At 38.4% G+C, this 17,264-nt stretch overlaps 3 protein-coding genes across 10 annotated transcripts; 2 read left to right on the plus strand and 1 right to left on the minus strand.

The window, feature by feature from the left end:
• Positions 1-990: 990 nt before the first annotated feature.
• kcnip1b (Kv channel interacting protein 1 b) lies at positions 991-8,730 on the plus strand. 7 transcript variants are annotated; one of them, XM_088399350.1, is made up of 9 exons: positions 991-1,143; positions 1,515-1,762; positions 6,719-6,843; positions 6,921-6,990; positions 7,054-7,124; positions 7,218-7,325; positions 7,416-7,520; positions 7,619-7,681; positions 7,977-8,730. In XM_088399350.1, exons 2-9 carry the CDS (start codon positions 1,675-1,677, stop codon positions 8,022-8,024), a joined length of 678 nt encoding a protein of 225 aa, XP_088255476.1. In that variant the 5' UTR covers positions 991-1,143; positions 1,515-1,674; the 3' UTR covers positions 8,025-8,730. The 7 variants fall into 7 exon arrangements, with proteins under 7 accessions (XP_088255476.1, XP_088255472.1, XP_088255479.1 ...); XM_088399346.1 differs by having other exon boundaries at positions 6,921-7,124; XM_088399351.1 differs by lacking the exons at positions 991-1,143; positions 1,515-1,762 and adding an exon at positions 4,023-4,969.
• Positions 8,731-9,016: 286 nt separating this feature from the next.
• On the plus strand, positions 9,017-12,844 carry npm1a (nucleophosmin 1a). 2 transcript variants are annotated; one of them, XM_088398934.1, is made up of 12 exons: positions 9,017-9,114; positions 9,190-9,239; positions 10,254-10,333; positions 10,427-10,546; positions 10,788-10,881; positions 10,977-11,101; positions 11,225-11,292; positions 11,457-11,496; positions 11,567-11,629; positions 11,816-11,923; positions 11,995-12,069; positions 12,166-12,844. In XM_088398934.1, exons 2-12 carry the CDS (start codon positions 9,191-9,193, stop codon positions 12,214-12,216), a joined length of 873 nt encoding a protein of 290 aa, XP_088255060.1. In that variant the 5' UTR covers positions 9,017-9,114; position 9,190; the 3' UTR covers positions 12,217-12,844. The 2 variants fall into 2 exon arrangements, with proteins under 2 accessions (XP_088255060.1, XP_088255061.1); XM_088398935.1 differs by having other exon boundaries at positions 9,091-9,109.
• An 816-nt stretch (positions 12,845-13,660) lies between these two features.
• On the minus strand, positions 13,661-16,602 carry LOC148385981 (claudin-7-B-like). Its single transcript, XM_088398936.1, has 4 exons — positions 16,121-16,602; positions 14,825-14,989; positions 14,658-14,742; positions 13,661-14,554 (listed from the first exon to the last, which is right to left on the minus strand). The coding sequence occupies exons 1-4, from the start codon at positions 16,341-16,343 to the stop codon at positions 14,401-14,403; spliced, it is 627 nt and encodes a 208-aa protein (XP_088255062.1). The 5' UTR covers positions 16,344-16,602; the 3' UTR covers positions 13,661-14,400.
• Positions 16,603-17,264: the final 662 nt, after the last annotated feature.

Below are 17,264 nucleotides of genomic sequence, written 5' to 3' on the forward strand. Positions count from 1 at the left end.
CTGTATGGCAAACATTCCAATGGACAAAGACCAAAAAGAAATATAAATTCTGTCAACAAAATTATTTTTAAGTAAAAGAAATTGTCAACATTATATCTATAAAAACATTGAAATTGCATAGCACCTCTGTTAGTTTGTACTTATGCAGTTCAAATGGGCAATAGACAAAGACCAAAAGGAATATAAATTCTGTCAACAAAATTATTTTTAAGTAACTGAAATTGTCAATATTATATCTAAAAAAAATTTTAAATTGCATAGCACCTCTGTTAGTTTGTACTTATGCAGTTCAAATGGACAATGGACAAAGACCAAAAGGAATATAAATTCTGTCAACAAAATTATTTTTAAGTAAAATAAATCGTCAGTATTATATCTAAAAACAAATTTAAATTGCATAGCACCTCTGTTAGTTTGTACTTATGCAGTTCGAATGGACAATGGATAAAGACCAAAAGGAATATAAATTCTGTCAAAAAAATTATTTTTAATTAAAAGAAATTGTCAATATTATATCTAAAAAAAAATTTTAAATTGCATAGCACCTCTGATAGTTTGTACTTATGCAGTTCAAATGGTGTTATTATGGCGAAATGCATTCACACATTATGCAACCATTTACAGTGTAGGTGTATTTACGTAGGTGGTGAGAAAGAGAAAAAAAATTATCTTCAGTTATTTTGCTTGCAAAAGGAGAATGCAAATACTGCTTCACTACGTTTGAATAAAGACAACCTTTGCGCTTTGGCACTCCAAGCAAAGCACAATTCTTCATAAAATGAAGACAGAATGTGGCCAACAAGGTGGCAATATTTAAAAGTGCATGTTTGATACAAGAAAATATGAAATGCATGAGAGAAAATTACCTCCCACAAATGACTTGATATCATAAAATCAAACCTTAGAGATCAGACATGACCAAATAGAGAGAGGAGGGAGCTCAGATAAAAAAGAAGAGAAGGGTGCGTTGTTGTTAAGTGCTGTTGGCACTCTCAAGTCCGAATCTGTTACATGCACCAGAGGAGAGATAAACCACAGACCTTCATCCAGCCTCCTTCGAGCCCCACACTACAGTTCAAGTAGCCTCGAGAGAAACAAGCATTTCCAGAGAGTGAAAACAGCTGCTGATACGACTACAACAATGTGAGTAGATTTTTTTTCTTCAGAGAGAAGAACTGTGTATATATATATATATATATATATATATATATATATATATATATATATATATATATATATATATATATATATATATATATATATATATATATATATATATATATATATATTATCTCTCTCAAATGAGATACCGGGAGTTTAAAGTTGCAAGACATTTTTCATAATTTCTACAGAGCCATTTTTGGGGGGGGCACAGTAGACTTTATAGATGGAACTTCAAGAGGGAAAAGCTGCATGAATGCAAGTGTCGTTGAATTTGCAAAGAAAGAGCATTTGGTTCTTTTTTTCCCTCAAACTTCAAATGACGATGATGGCTTTCCACAACCACTTTGCAGTGTACTGTAACTACTGAGGTGGATTCCTCTCAAGACCGCCCCCTGAAATATTATCTCCTAAAAAGACTGCTCCAGCCCAAATCCTTTTTGAGGTCCAGAGGAAGAATCGGATCTTTACCAGACAATTCTCAAGTCTGTCTGTTTGTGCTGCTATACGAGGATGACTGGCTGTACAGCCCGCTGTCGACAGGGGGTGCTCAAGTTAATCCAATCTATTCAGAGATTGCTTTCAGGAAGCCTCGCAAAAGGTACTTCACTCTTTACATCTGGACACAGTTTCACCCTTAAAAAGTATCTCTAAACTTGATGACGTACTTATTACAGATCACTTTCAATAGCTGTGTGTGTATTAGTTTTCTGTGCTCCTGTTCTATGTTAAGCATCTTAGAACAATTCAAACATGCTCATCTTTTTCTGCAAGCCTCTGAGTTTCTATTAGAATATGCATGAAGGAAAATTCGAATACACTGCCTACACATATTTAACTTCACGCACGCAACCATGTCAGGCGAGCTGTAGAATGTAAAGACTCATCTCCCACACATGGAGTTGATTTCATGATTTTTTTTATTTCCCCCCCTTGGGCCCTTCTACGTACATACTGAACACGTAGTGACGTGAACCATGAAACTCAGCCCAGTCACCTTTCAAATGCTCCACTTGAAAATGCAGCAGCATTCATATTCATCTTCATCATTTAAACATTCACGGCTAAAAAGAGCTGAGCTGTGGAAGAATGTCCCACTGATATACTTCATGACCCTGAAAGCCTCATTTCCATTTTACACGCCTTTCTCAAGGTTGCTTTGTTTGGAAGTGGGCTGCATTGAAGGTTTCTAAGTATTGCATTCACTACATTATATTTATATGTAAACATGCTATTTATATGGCAAAAATATAATTTTGTACGCTGGCTTGTGTTTTTACACAAAGTAGTATCTACTATTCCTAAGGTTATTTGAGTCTGAATGGTAGCCTTTATCATCATTCCTTTTTTTTCTGGCTCTGGTTGTGAAGACAGTGAAGTGGAGCCGTAGTGCCTCGCAGCTTTTAATTTTTTACATCACCTCTCTGCCTACTTTTATGTAACCGCCATCGTTGAGATTTATTTTTATCTTGCCCTTTTCAATCTCGGGCATTCTTTGTAACACTCAGTGAAATGTTCATATGGGTTTGTTGCATGTGATCTTACTGTTGCTCATCCACTTAAGGTCCATCTTCACACTGGAATGAGGCATACTGCTTTCTAATGGTCATTTTTATTTTGTAGTTGTGCAGTGGAGTAAAAAGGGGGAAACATTTGCAACGGAGCTTTAGCTGCACATTCTAGGGTAATTTGGTGCTCTGCTGCCACCACACGGTAGAGTAACGTCACATCTTGTACAGTACATAGAAAACATTTCATTGGTTGGCCATGTTATTTGTAGTCAGCAGTGATACTGGCATTTACGTAATATTTCCAGTATTTTTGGTATTCTACAAAAAAGTAAAAAAAAAAAAAGTGCAGTACGAGCGTCGTTGTCTTTATAAAGTGCTCTTATTAGGTTGTGTATAGGATGACTCTACTGCCTTGACGGATAAGTGTACATATCCATGACAACAACATACTTGATCAGAAACTTTAAGTATTTATTTTGGTGTTAATTAGTTTCTGTCATTTTTACTCCTGTCATCGATTTACAATTACTATGAATCATTTACGAAAGTCATATCATGTGAGGGAAAAAAATCCTTTTAAAATTCACATTTCATAGGCAAGTTGACTCGTACGGATTTCCACGAGTAGGTATAGTTAAAGTAAAATCGAGACTTTCAAAATGACAGTTTTGATACTCCCTGGAAAACACAATGTACATAATTGATGATTCATGAAAGACATCTACACCTTGACTTAACTGTACTGTATGTTGACCGTCTCGTGGTACATGAAGCCTGTGGGTGACGCACGCACTAAGGTGATGAAACAGAGGCCGAGATTAAATATTTAATGGGTGCTCTAATCGTGTGCACGTTTCAGTGAGAAATATAAAAAAAATAACAAAAGGGGTAAGCTTGTCATTCTTTTGCGGCAGTTGCGGTGCATTTAAACCCCGTTTGAGGTGCATCAAGGGAGACGTTGCACTTTGGCTAACGTGATAAATCCCTGGTGCAAATTAAACCACCAATATAGTGACCATTTTTTAGATGGCTTTTTTCCTGGCCATAATCGAGTTGTAAATGTCAAATTTAGCATTTTTCCAGTTGTGGCCCTTAAGAGCTTGTGGTGCAGCCATGAAACACTTCTCATATGTCACTAAAAATGATTTTTTTATTACATCAGTTGATACTGTATGCAGTCTTGATCTGCTTGTCCTGATCCTTGCGTACAATCCTGCCTAATGTATTTAGTGCTTCTGAAGAAGGCTTGGGATGACGAGGTTGTCTGTGTGTTGGTGCTGTGTTGCAGCTCATGAGGTGTTGAGAAGCTAATGAAAAGATAATGATGTTATAGACTGCAGTGCAGCAAACTTGGCACATCCCTGTGCGGGCAGGGTTGGAGATGGCAAAAAAAAAATCTGTCAAGGGAATTGCACAGGTCTGTGATAGTCTTCTGGATATAGAACTTGATTTCCCTCCGGAGCAAAAAAACAATGTCATGCAATCATGTTGGATATGGTTCTTGGGTCTGCTTTCTATTGCCGGGGGCCTTCAGCATAACCACTAGCACCAACAGAACCCCACAGTGGCTTCACTTTGTGTTTTGCATTCCTCAAATAAACATGTCTCTGAAACGCTTTTCAAGAAATGGAACCGCATTGAAGAAGAAAAATGGAACAAAAATGGAGGATTTTCAAAGCTGTCATTCACTGACACACAGTAAAAGGAATAGTCAGTTTACATACAGTATAAAAGAAATTATTTGATACAAAATTAACAAGCTGACAGTGTCTGCACTCATTCTTTTGCACACATAGCAAGAGAGTCTATGATGACCTGTCTACGCAAATATGTGTCAGCTTCAGCTGTCCTTCACCTGCTGCCATTGGTGTTAGTAGTGAGCACTGCATCAGTATAGCAATACGCCACAACAACATGAGGAGGCAGGGAAATGGAAAGAGGGGGGACAGATGAATGGAGGGAGACAGAAAAGAGGGAGTGGCAGCGAAGAGGCAGGAGCAGCTCATGCGTGTGTTTGAAGATGAGCTCAGAAATCCAAGAGAATCGTCACTTGGAGGAGAGTCGACTTTCAGTGAAAGCTGCGAGAGGAAATCCCATCCGAGATCTGCAGCTGTGAAAGGAGACAACGAGAGACCCCCGGACTGCCATCGTGGAGGGGGAAAAAAATAACAACAAAAAAGAAATAAAAACACTACTACAATCTGGGCTGTTTGGTCAGGCTGGTTACCACGGCGACAACATGGGTGCAGTGGTGGGAACTTTGACCATGCAAACCAAGCAGAGAAGACCGACAAGAGGTATGTCAAGATGAGAGAAAAAAGAATGAACGGGGGGACATTTATGGAAGTATTGCTTGTGTTTTTTGCCGCACAAGTGCAACATGTGCTTAGTGAACAGAGTAATGACAATTTACACATGTGGAGGACTGAAAAAAAATAGCAAGTGTGTTTTGTAGATTTATAGTGTGTTTTGTATATTTATATGATAATGAAACAAATGCATTTAAATAGTAGACATGCTAATAAATTAAATAAATGAAAAGAATAGAATCAATAGACGATGGGACGTTTCAATTTGAGCCGCCCTTGCTGGCACTGTATCCAGAGTCATATCTCATACGACGTGTTTATGATGGAGAGATTACAGTGTACCATCAAGTAGGCTGTCCTTGAAGATAAGCAGCGAGCAAAATCACGGTCCCTGACTCTTTAATGATACGTGTGCCCCCCGCACGCGTACATGCGGAAAAGAGAAACAAGCGTTGCATGTGAATTAACACCCAGCTCACATATCATACCTCTCTCCACAACCTCATGCACAAGAAGCTTGTTGTCATGGAGACCCGGTTGAAGAGTGAACAATATTGTGTCAGGATGAATGATACAATTGTAGTAGTAGACCAGATCGACATTGTAAAGATGCACACCGACAACCTGTGTGATTAGAGTCTGACATATGTCGGCAATTTGTTTACACTGGAAAGATGGAATGCTCCTCATGCAGTTATCTGTAACAAAGTGGTCACTTGACACGAGACACGTGTTGACTACTTGATCAACTTGATCATCAATATTAAAGCAGTGCAGTTCTGACAACGAATATGTGACGCCATCCTTGCAAGGACAGAATTGCATATATTGGACATGTCTTACATAGGATTGTTATTGAATTGGCAACGCTGCACTGTGGCCTACATCAGGAATCATTTCTCAATGAATGGATGGTTCACCACCTGCTTACTGGATGGGAGAAAGCAGCACCCGGGCAAACACTCGCTGATATTGTTTGTGTAAACAGTGCAAGATGGTGTCATTCACGAATGATGCCGTTTCCTCTGGGCCTTTATCACCATCTGACACATCTCTCATTATCTCCATCACTTTCCTCCAAGCACAATCTTATGGTCGGACTATTTCCACAAATGCTGGTTATCATCGCTTATTTTATTCTTTTATTTGTGTTGGGCAAAGAAAGTTATGTCATGACGAGTTATCCTCCAGGCAGTTTGACAGAAAATAACTCATCATGCTTGTGACATCAGTACCGCGTTTGGCACATAACCTTCAAGCTGCTATGTTTTCCTCACACTCCTCACCCTCATCTAATCGACACCTGCCAATTCTAATTCTCAGTTTTTTTTAATATCACATGGTTGCGTGACCACGAGGGAAGTACGTTGGTAATATTAACATAATATTAAATAAATAATAATATTAAATAATAATAGTATTAATTTATTTAATTAATTAATTAAATTATTCTTAATAATATTAAATACTCATATTATTATTAAAATTAATAATTTCTCAACAGTTAAATTATTTCAACAGTACCAGGCACCTTATTACTGTGAATACATTTTCTAGGTAGGGTATTAAATTCCTCAATAAGCATTTTACTATGCAGACAAAACAGATTGAATATGTGTTCGCTGAGTCATATCTGCACAATGTATCACAATTTTTATGGTTCTACAAATTCTTTCAAGCACAACACGGCAACAATTAATTTTGGATTGCATTAAATGTATTTTTTATTCTCTGTAGATAAAACAGATGATGACCTCGAGATGACAACAGTGTGTCATAGGCCGGAGGCTCTCGAACAACTGGAATCCCAAACTAACTTCTGCAAGCAGGAGCTCCAGATTCTCTATCGTGGTTTCAAGAATGTAAATCACAGCTCACGTTCATATAATCAAAGGCTTCCAAATGTCTTTTAAGCAGTTGTCTTTCTCCTTTTCTGCAGGAATGTCCAAGTGGAGTTGTAAATGAGGAGACGTTTAAACACATTTATGCACAATTTTTCCCTCATGGAGGTAAATTATTGAGTCATGTGTTTCAAACAGGTCTCACATATTTTTTTGTTTCTTGTATTGCAGATGCAAGTATGTACGCACATTACCTTTTTAATGCATTTGACACGACTAACAATGGCTCCATTAAATTTAAGGTAACAGCTGCATAAGAAGTGCATTTAATTGCATGAGGTACATAATGATTTGGCTGCCACATGTGCAGTGACACTTTGACCTTTTGCTGTCAGGACTTTGTAATGGGCTTGTCTATCCTGCTGAGGGGAACCTTGAGGGAAAAACTTGAATGGACATTTCACCTTTATGACATTAACAGAGATGGATACATAAATCGGGAGGTGAGCATTGTACAACTTTGTGGTCGAGAATCTTCATGAACAATTTTTGTTTTGTCATTGAGTCCATTTGTGCATCATCTTTACTTGTAGGAGATGACAGAGATTGTGAAGGCCATCTATGACATGATGGGCAGGTACACTCACCCTGCACTGAAGGGAGATGTGGCACAGCAGCATGTGGATGCTTTCTTTCAGGTAAGTTCAGCAATGTGTTTGCTATGAGAAGAGTCCATATAGGCTAGTCTAGCTTACTTACATTTACTGACCCATGTTGTGGTTTTTTGTTGCCACAGAAAATGGACAAAAACAGAGATGGAGTGGTAACTTTGGAGGAGTTTGTAATAGCCTGCCAGGAGGTATATCTTTTCTCAGTTGGAATTTTCTTTTCTTTTATAGCCACAATTAAATTTGGTGTCTTGAATGTCCAAAATCATACCTTTACACACAAGTTCAGTTGAATTGACGTTCACAGATGTAGTATTATGTAAAAATGCAGTACAGTCCTACATTGTGCTCACTACACCCAAATTATAAATATCTCATGTCAAGGCCCAGTTATGGCATTTTGTGTTAGGCTGGTACATGTATATTGATGTACATTATTGGATTACATCACTCAACAGTGGTCATTTATAATGTTTCTCCTCACAGGATGAAATCATGATGAGATCCATGCAACTCTTTGAGAATGTGATCTAGGCCAGGAGGAGGAGAAAATGAGAAAATGTCCAAATAAGAGGGCTAGTTTGTGTACGTGTGTGGATGAATACGTGCAGTGCATTCAGTCTCTCTTCTTGCCCTTGTATCCAACAGTGGATTGAATACAGACGGGCTCCCTGCAAAGACTTGCATAACAGAAATTGATTGGAATTATTGTTGCAAAGTTTTCAGTGTTTCAAAGTGACCCCTGAGAAAGTCAAGGAAGTAAAACTGTCTTGCGTTTTAGTGGAGGGTCAGTTAAAGATAATGATACGTGTAATTGCTTGTGTGTATTCATTAGTTGCCCAAAGATGCTCCTAAAATGTTAGCTTCTCCAAAAGTTCTATCTGCAAATATTTGTTAGATTTGCACAAGGATTTATCGTTGTGTCTATGTCTGGATGTAATGTTCTTAATCTGTTGTTCATCTTGGAATAGTATGTGGGTCTTTGAGTCATGTTACTCGTTTATGTACTGGTCTTCATGTCTATTTAAAAATAACATATTTTAAATGTTGTATTTTTCTGACTTTGATTTTTGGTTGTTCCTTTTTGTTTTGAAAGTGTAAAAAGTATTGGGGAACATGTTTTTTGCTTTTTGATGTACAATATAAGTGGGATGTCATAAACTCAGGTCTTCGTTTGCAATTGATTTGTCTCACCCTCACAAATAGAATTCTAAGCCATACAAATAAAAATGTAAAGCATTGAGTGCGTTTTATTTCAGACGTTTGTTTCAATGCTGAATTGGCTGAGGAGTTAGCACAAAAAGACAAAACAACTAACACCATCTCGTGTATTGCAAAGTAACATAAAAGATTAAAAATGGTCGCTAAATTAATAATAGTAGTTATAATTTCATGCATCCACTGGTGGTGTTAATCGATTTTTAAACTCGCATATCCGAAATCTAAACTATATTGTAAACCAAAGCAGTACTGAAAACTGATTTATAGGTGGCGGTAATATCCTAATCCAGTATGCAAACAGCAGTTAAACACCAAAGAAGAAAAAAACAAAGAAGAAGAAGAAGAAGAAGAAGAAGAAGCGAGGGGGTGGAGTGAAACACGCCAGTTTTCGCACTAGAGTGAGGTGTATCGCCTGTCCTGCCGCATTTCGTCTTTCTTCTAAGTTACTTGCACAGTTAACCGTCTTTTAATTTTACAGAATGAACGGTATGGACGAAGAACAAATGGCCCCACAGACGTTTATTTATGGTAAGTTACTTTTACTGACGTAAATGCGAAGAGCAGCGGATATTGTCTTCGTTTGTTCATGGTAGATAAGTTATATTTAAAAAAAAAAATGAAAATGTATGAACTAATGTGTGGCTTTCATACGTAGGGCAGTTTATTGCGACTCGATGACGTTTTGGAGTGACACGTTTAGTCATATTCGGTCAATGTGTGTCGTATTGGCTCAGTGCTGCTCCACACGTGTTAAGCCCAAACATGGCGTCCCCCGTAGTTGCACGAGCAATGCTGATTTTAAAACGTGTATTATCTCTATTTTTATTTAACTTATTCTTGGTTTCGTCTTGCGATCATTTAGACTGGACTTTTACTTAACTAGCGAGGGGTTTAGTCGCTGACCCCCGATCGTACGTATGTACAGTCGGCTCAACGTTGGCTCTCACATGTGGGCCAAGGTGGTTTTTTTTTTTTTTTTTTTCCCCCTTTCACATATTTCTTTTCATGGATGCTTCGCGATTTCGTAGTACAACGCTCTCTGTTACAAACATGTAACAACTCTGTGACGATTTATTGTACCTTTCGTAGTGGTTTGCATGTACCCATCACAAAGGCAGTAATCGAAGTGTCGTGCTTTACTTGTATTGTTCCTCACAGCTTAGTTTGTGTATTGTTTTAAGCGAGCTTATTGATTTGATGGTCTATATTTTCCCAAATACCTTTTCGCGTTGAATAGACTTTTTGCTAAGAGCCAAAAGTAAAGGTAGGGCCAGGCCACGTGGAAAAGGCCATTGTGATATTATGGCGCCCCCGTGTGGGCATGCTAGTATTTCACTACGTCACAATGGCGTTATAGCGTACAAACGATCAAAGGGCGTTAAGAATATTGCACTGCTCAAAAATAGCCTTTGGAAACCTTTTACAGATATGTATTTGTTAAGATAAATATATATGTCCAGGTTTTCTCACAGAAAAGCCACTGAACAACCATTTGAAATGTGTTTCTGTCTCAACTCATCATATTGATTTTGTCTTCATCAGGTTGTGTGCTTGAATCTGGAAAGGAAGTCACATTCAATCCTGAGGATGATGACTTTGAGCATCAGCTGGATCTACGAATGGTAACCACCCATGCATTTGCTCACAACTCAATCGCAGATGAAAATTGAAGGCTTATTTAAAGTTTACAATGAACTGAATTATGCTCCGTGCAGGCGTGTACAGACCCGGCCACCAAAGATGAGCTTCAAGTCGTGGAGGTGGAAGGAAAAGACTCTGAGGGTCAGAAGGTGACCGCAGTAGTGGTTTCTCTGAAACCTTCCACTCTGCCATGTGTGAGTATCCACCACAGGGCGGGTGCAGATTTTGGTCACATCTTTGGGTCCCGACACATCAGTTGAGAAACACTGGTTTGTGTTATTTCTGAACAGTACGTGAACCTCCAAAATTGGGTCATGACTTGGTGATAATAGTGTTAAGAACTTCTAACTGGCTAAAAGGTTCAAATGAAGTCCTGGAGGAACATCATTTCAGTGTAAACACTTAATGTGTTTATTTCCGACTGTAACCCCCCAGGTGTGTCTTGGGGGTTTCACCATCTCACCGCCTGCAGTGTTCCGTCTGAAATCAGGTTCTGGTCCGATCCATATCAGCGGGCAACATCTCGTCAGTAAGTTTTGATGTGGGATGGTTAAACGTTAAGATTCATGTTTTGTCCAAATCTGCATCGATGTTTCTTTTAACTCTTCTGAATTCCCGCTGCAGTGATGGAATCTGACCGGTCCTTTGAGGAAGATTATGATGATGATGACGAGGAGGAGGAGGAAGAAGAGGAAGATGTAAAACTGTCCAAGAAACGACCCGCCTCCTCTCCTGCGCACAAGTCTCAGGTTCGTGGCATTAGCCGGCCAATGAGCATTGAGTAAAATCCAGCTAGACTGAGCAGGATCCGTTTGCCTTAACAGTTTTTTCTTGATTGAAATGTGCTTTGGTTTACATTTAACGCTCTGCAGAAAAAAATGAAGGTGGCACTTGATGCAGATGATGACGATGACGACGACGATGATGATGAAGACGACGAGTGCGTATTCAGCAAATATACATTGCTTTACTACTAGCTTGAACTCTTTGAGTGGAGTTTACATCTCATTTGGTCATTGAAAAATAAGGATTATGGAGGTTTTCCTCTGCCACCGGTTCCAGACAACTGATATATATATTTATATATGTAATTTTTTTACGTAGGGATGATGAGGAGGAGGAGGAGCAGGAAACCCCTGTTAAGGTAAATAAACATTTATAATATCCAGTTCAGCTACATCTGGTTTTATGCTTAACACCTTTGTATTCAACAGGCAAAGCCCACACCAAAATCTGCTCAGAATGGCAAAAATTCAAAACCTACTACTCCAAAGCAGGTAACTGATATTTAGTCTTATTTTAAATTTTCCTTTTGGATGTTTTTGCGCTTGTTGCTGCCAAGCGATGTTGCATATACCTTTCAGGAATCAAACCCTTATCGATACAATTTGTATGCATTTGTCCACATGAATCCAACAAAATCAAACTAAATTCATCACCTTATCATCTACTGCTCTGTAAAGGTGAAGACCCCCAGGCAAAGAGGAAAATCTCCCAAGACCCCACCAACCCCCAAGGAAACCTTGACGCTTCCTGAGATCCAAGCAAAGATGACCGAGGTGATGAAGAAGGTTAGTGATAATGTGTTTTTTTTGATCAGTCAATGTCTTGGTGCTGTCAGTCATTTTTGAGTCTGTTTCAGGGCACAGTGCTCCCCAAAGTCCAGGCCAAATTCGCGAACTTTGTGAAGAATTCTTATAGAGTCTCTGATGCCCAGGTAGTGTATGCATATTTGGTACCTTTATATTCATTGTTAATACAGAGTTTGTCAGCTTGATAGATATTTTTTCTTTTTGTCTGTGTCCATCCTCAGGCTGTTGCTGAGCTGTGGAAGTGGCGACAAAGTGTCGCGGACACGAAATAAACTACACTTTTATTAGGTCTTTTTTTTTTTTTGTCCGACCCTAAACCCTTCTGTGCCTCACACTCTCATTCAGTCTCATTCAATACACGATAATTAAGAGGTTTATGTATTAGACACTGCCATCTTATACTGGAATTATTGAAAGAGCCACCAAGGACTGGCCTGCAATTTTTCATAAATATAACATCTTGTTGCGTGACACCAAAAGCTGTGATATAAGTTGATTTTGTGGTGGAACAGTAACGTGGTGTACCAAATGTGTAAGATCAAGTCTGACCTTGATGTTGGCTCACAGAATAATTATGGTCGTTTGGAATACCGATGGTAGCAGAAGATTGAGTGTTTTGTTTTTGGATTGTTGTTTCTTAAATTGCCTTTTCTGTTTCTCTCCGGCCCTTCATTTAATGGTTTCATTCACATAACATAAAACATAAGCAGTTGATGTTGTTTTATACATGTCATAATCCCTGAATGCACCATTTATTAGTCATTGGACAGCTATTACACCATTTGTATTGGTATCCAGAGTTTTGAAAGCCCGCATGGCCGCTGAATAAATAAGGCAATGGTCAGGCCTGTTTTAGTGACTACCATTCCAAGTTTTCAATAAAGTTGGTTCGCTAGCTAATGCTTGGGTTTCTGTCAACTTTTCCCCCAATAATGTGTATTTTTGTAAAAAACTCCATATTTGATTAACACTGTCAATATGCTGTTTTAGTAAATGGCATAAAATGTCAGGTTCTAATTTTAATGTGTCCTTCACATGACAAGGGTTATGAAAATGTTCAAGATATTTTTACAACTGGTCATGGTTTCTACATCCTGCCATTAAGCAGTGCGTTACTTATCTGGTGAGTTTTTTTCTTTTCTGCAATGTTCTGACATGATCAATTCATAAGTCACTCTGGTGCATTCTGTGATGTTGCCCACATTTAATGGATTGAAAAGGCAATGTACTCAGCCAATATATACATACATTCTAGGCAGAATAGTGAACAGTAAATTTAGTCAAATTGAATATATACATTTTTATTTAATCATTCCCTGTGGTTGTAAAGGAGAAGACAAACTAAAAAGCAGACAAGCACATTAGGGTCAGATGGACAAACTAAAAAGCAGACAAGCACATTAGGGTCAGATGGGGGTGATTCTGTTGAAATCCTGGCATTGATTACCTTTGGTCAGAAGGGAAGAAGTCGGAATAAATGGAAAGTCAGACGAAATTAGGGCAATATATTAAAGAATGTGAAGCGTTGGATATATTTAAAGAAAATCCTGTGTCAATTGGCTAAATTTTACGTAAGCTTGAAGCTTTCATGCAATTTATCCGCAATAAACGCTTACTTGTACTAAAACTCCAGTTACCGCATTTACCCGCAAGGGGTCAGCAAAATCAAAGTTACGGACTTTGTCGCTGAATCTAATGATTGAATACAGGAGTCAGTTAAATTTGTATTTCCAGTTTATGTACAACAATGTTATCACAAATTAAAAAAAAGACATTAAAAATGGAATGCAATATCCATAACTAAAAACAGGAGTACAAGTATAAGCCATTAACATACACAGCAATTATTGAACACCTTCACTGATGCAGATAAAACTAAAAACATTGGCAATCTTGCTGGGGGAAAAAAAATCTTGTAAATTAAGCATTTCACTCTGGCACTTGATTGAAGCAGTCAACTGTGGTACTGAATCATTTGTCTTGTTCATATAAATAAAAGGCACAAAAAAAGGGAAATTTGTAATCTCACTTCTCAGTTGCCAGACGCTAAGACTTGTGAGCATTCAGCTTGAATATTGTCAAAGATTTTAAATGTTTCCTCCAATATCTGTTCTCAATCCAGTGCATACATATTACTCTCACTAACACTAAGCAACAGTGAAAGTACACAGCATAACATGGTCTCTATTTTTAAGCATGGCCAATAGGATAATGCGCTTTAGATTTCATGAAAACTTGAACGCTCAAGTATTAAAATCCAAGTAAGATTTGACCGCATCTTTTCAGAAAGTACAAAGTTGGTGTACTTTCTTGAGTAGCTAGCAACTTGAACGTGCTGGTTAAAAAGTTACAGTAACATTTCAAAATTGCCCTGAATAAACCAATACACAGGTACAACTTGTCTTGACTATTTCCGAGATGAATTATGCTGCTTTTTGAAGGGATCCTTATCCTGCTCAAACATACTCCTTGGTGCTGCTAGGAGGTCTGGAGATGGGATACTTTGGTGTAGGTTTGCCTCTCGGGCAAGAAGCTGCCAGCATGCCACCTCCGATTGCAACCAAGAAGGCTCCAGCCCAGGCAATGAAGATGGCCGACCCAAACTCATACCTTCAAAAATATTACACAGCAGTCAGAAAAGGTAAGCCCATCATTTGATTCATACATGAGCTAAGAAAAAAAAAAATTATCCTGCATTAGCGCGTATACTCACTTTGTATTGACTGGTGTGAACGGGTTGTAGAAAGCTTGGATGATGTCATGAGCGTACCAAGAGCAGGCAATAATGGAGCACAAAGCTGTGGGTAGCCAAAGAATGCTGTTAAAAAATGTTGAGAATGTGTAATGTATTGTGTGTGTGTATAGAAAAAAAAAAATTACCTCCAATCAGCAAGATAATGCCACCAGTCATTGCAATGCGAGACTTGCGCGTTTTGTCATCCCCACCACAGTTGGTGCATTTCATCCCCATGCAGGCCGCACCCAAGCCGGCCACCGTTACGATAATGCTCACAATCATGAGGGCGCGTGTTGCCTGGAGTGCACCTAAGGGAAAAGGACTCAATTTGTAAAGCAGTGAAAAGGTAAACATGCATAACCTCATTGAAACCCTTTTTTAAAGATACTAAAAGATAGAAAGTGTAAAATAAATTTCAGCTGGTTACACCTGAAAATGGATTATAGTGGGGGAGGGAGGGCACTCAAGTGTGCAAGAAACTCAAACAGGTCTGACCAGGTTTCAGGTTACATCATGGGAGGACACTCCTAATTTCACATGCTTGCTACAGGTTAACATTTTAGGATTGTGACCTCTAGCCACAAACAAAGTATCTCTGTCCAGTAAAGGCATGCAGTGTTCCTGAATTTAGCTTCTTTGTATTGGTGTTTTCTTAACATCAAACCACTGTTCACAAGTGATTCCCGAGCAGAACTTTACTTTAGTATTGTTTATCAAAGGCGGGTTTGATTGAGATTGGAAAAATGTCTAAAACTAATTTGAACACTGTACAAGGAAGTGCAATAATGACTGACTCATTTAGCCTAACCCCGTTTTTCAAACGCCTTCAGACAGATAAGAATCATAAAATGTAGTTTATGGAGTTAACGTAAATTGACCTTGTTTCATATTGTAGGCCTACATAGCTACTTCCTCCTAGTGACTTCTATAGCCAAGTGAGGCTGACAGTCAGTTTTCTACCACACGACTTTGCAACCGTTTAAAAAATTCACTATAGCGCATGTGTGTGTGGTGGGAGAGTGAGGGTTAAGAGATAAGTTAAAAGAAAACAGAAGTTGTAAACATTCACATTCAAATCTCCTCATAAATGCTATACAGTATCAGGAAGTTTTTTTTTTTTAAATATACAACATGCTTAATTTTCACTGGGGAGAAGCGTCAATAAGTAACTAAACCGGTTAGGTCGAGAAACAGGAATTTTTACAGTTGTAAATAAATAGGGCAAGTATAACGGTGGCTTAAAGAGGCAGTTGGTAACTTCCCCATTACAGGTGTGGTGCATTTGCCCAATTTTGTTCTTACAAGTATGGTCAAAAACAAGTAAAGTCAAATTACCAATCTTCAATTAAGAGAGAGTCTCAAAGACAAATGTGTGGTTCAAAAGGAGGTTATTTATAAAAATAAGTTTGATTATGGTCAGTTTAAGTTGTATTACTTACTGTTGAGCTGGAGGATGGAGTCATAGACTTTGCATTGGATCTGGCCAGTGCTTTGGAAAGCACAGGACATCCAAAGGCCTTCATACATGGCTATTGCTGTGATGATGTTGTCCCCGGCATAGGACGACATCTTCCACTGGGGCAGAATTGTGCCCACTATCAAGCCTATCAAGCCCAAAAGTGACAGGACAAAGCCCAACATCTGCAACCCGGAGTTGGCCATTTTCTCTTCTTCCTCTTCGACGACTACAAAACTAGGTAGGAAACCTCCACCTGCTCAATAGTATTCCTCACTGGTCTAAATAGAAGGGTCGGGGAAAAAAAACCCCAAAAGCTTTTATGTTAAAATTTGTTAGAAAAATTCCAGTTGTTCTTTACAAATGCAAGTTATAAAAATGTAATGGCGGTTCTTGTATGGCCGACGATGTCACCTTGCGCACCTGTTGCTTTGCCGCACCTTGAATAGGAAGTGGACAGCGGGAGCGAGCTTTTTAGTCAGTTTCTGCTGGGGGTGGGCGGGGGCGCGCACACAGTTTCGACGCGTGCGCCGCTTGAAGGAGCGCTTCAAGTTTCATGACGTAACCATTTCCGGAAAAATCCTGCCGTAGCATACCTGCGACAAAACAAACGCGCAGATACTGTTGTTGTTAATTTGAGTGGAATTTCTTTAACTTTTTTTCCACATAATTGCATGAAAGACTATTAATAGTACTTTTTCGAGACCCGCAAATCATTGTTACTGTGCCCAGCAAATGTTAGCTTTATGAATGTTCACACTGAATTGAATTCTGAAATCACACGAAACTGTATTTTTTTAACAGCTATCTTTACTTCATAAAACATTTGAATATATTCAATTATAATTGGGCAATTATTATCTTGAAAGTGAGGATCTGGAAATGCTCATCCTTATAATGAAATAACATGTTTCCAAGAAATACACAATATAAATATTCTGTTCTCCTGAATACCACGTTATACACGTTTTTCCTCATTTACACATTGAAAGAAATATATTTCAGACATAGTTTCATAATAATTATGATCATTATTGTGATATCACGATCTTCATGTTAAAACAACATTGCTGTCATTTATTTTTTATGTTCCCCAGGAAACGTATTTACTTGCCATTTAATCTGTG

Source organism: Syngnathus floridae, chromosome 15 (assembly GCF_059516105.1).
Source record: "Syngnathus floridae isolate MCC-2025c chromosome 15, RoL_Sflo_1.0, whole genome shotgun sequence".
In the NCBI taxonomy this organism is placed as follows: domain Eukaryota; kingdom Metazoa; phylum Chordata; class Actinopteri; order Syngnathiformes; family Syngnathidae; genus Syngnathus; species Syngnathus floridae.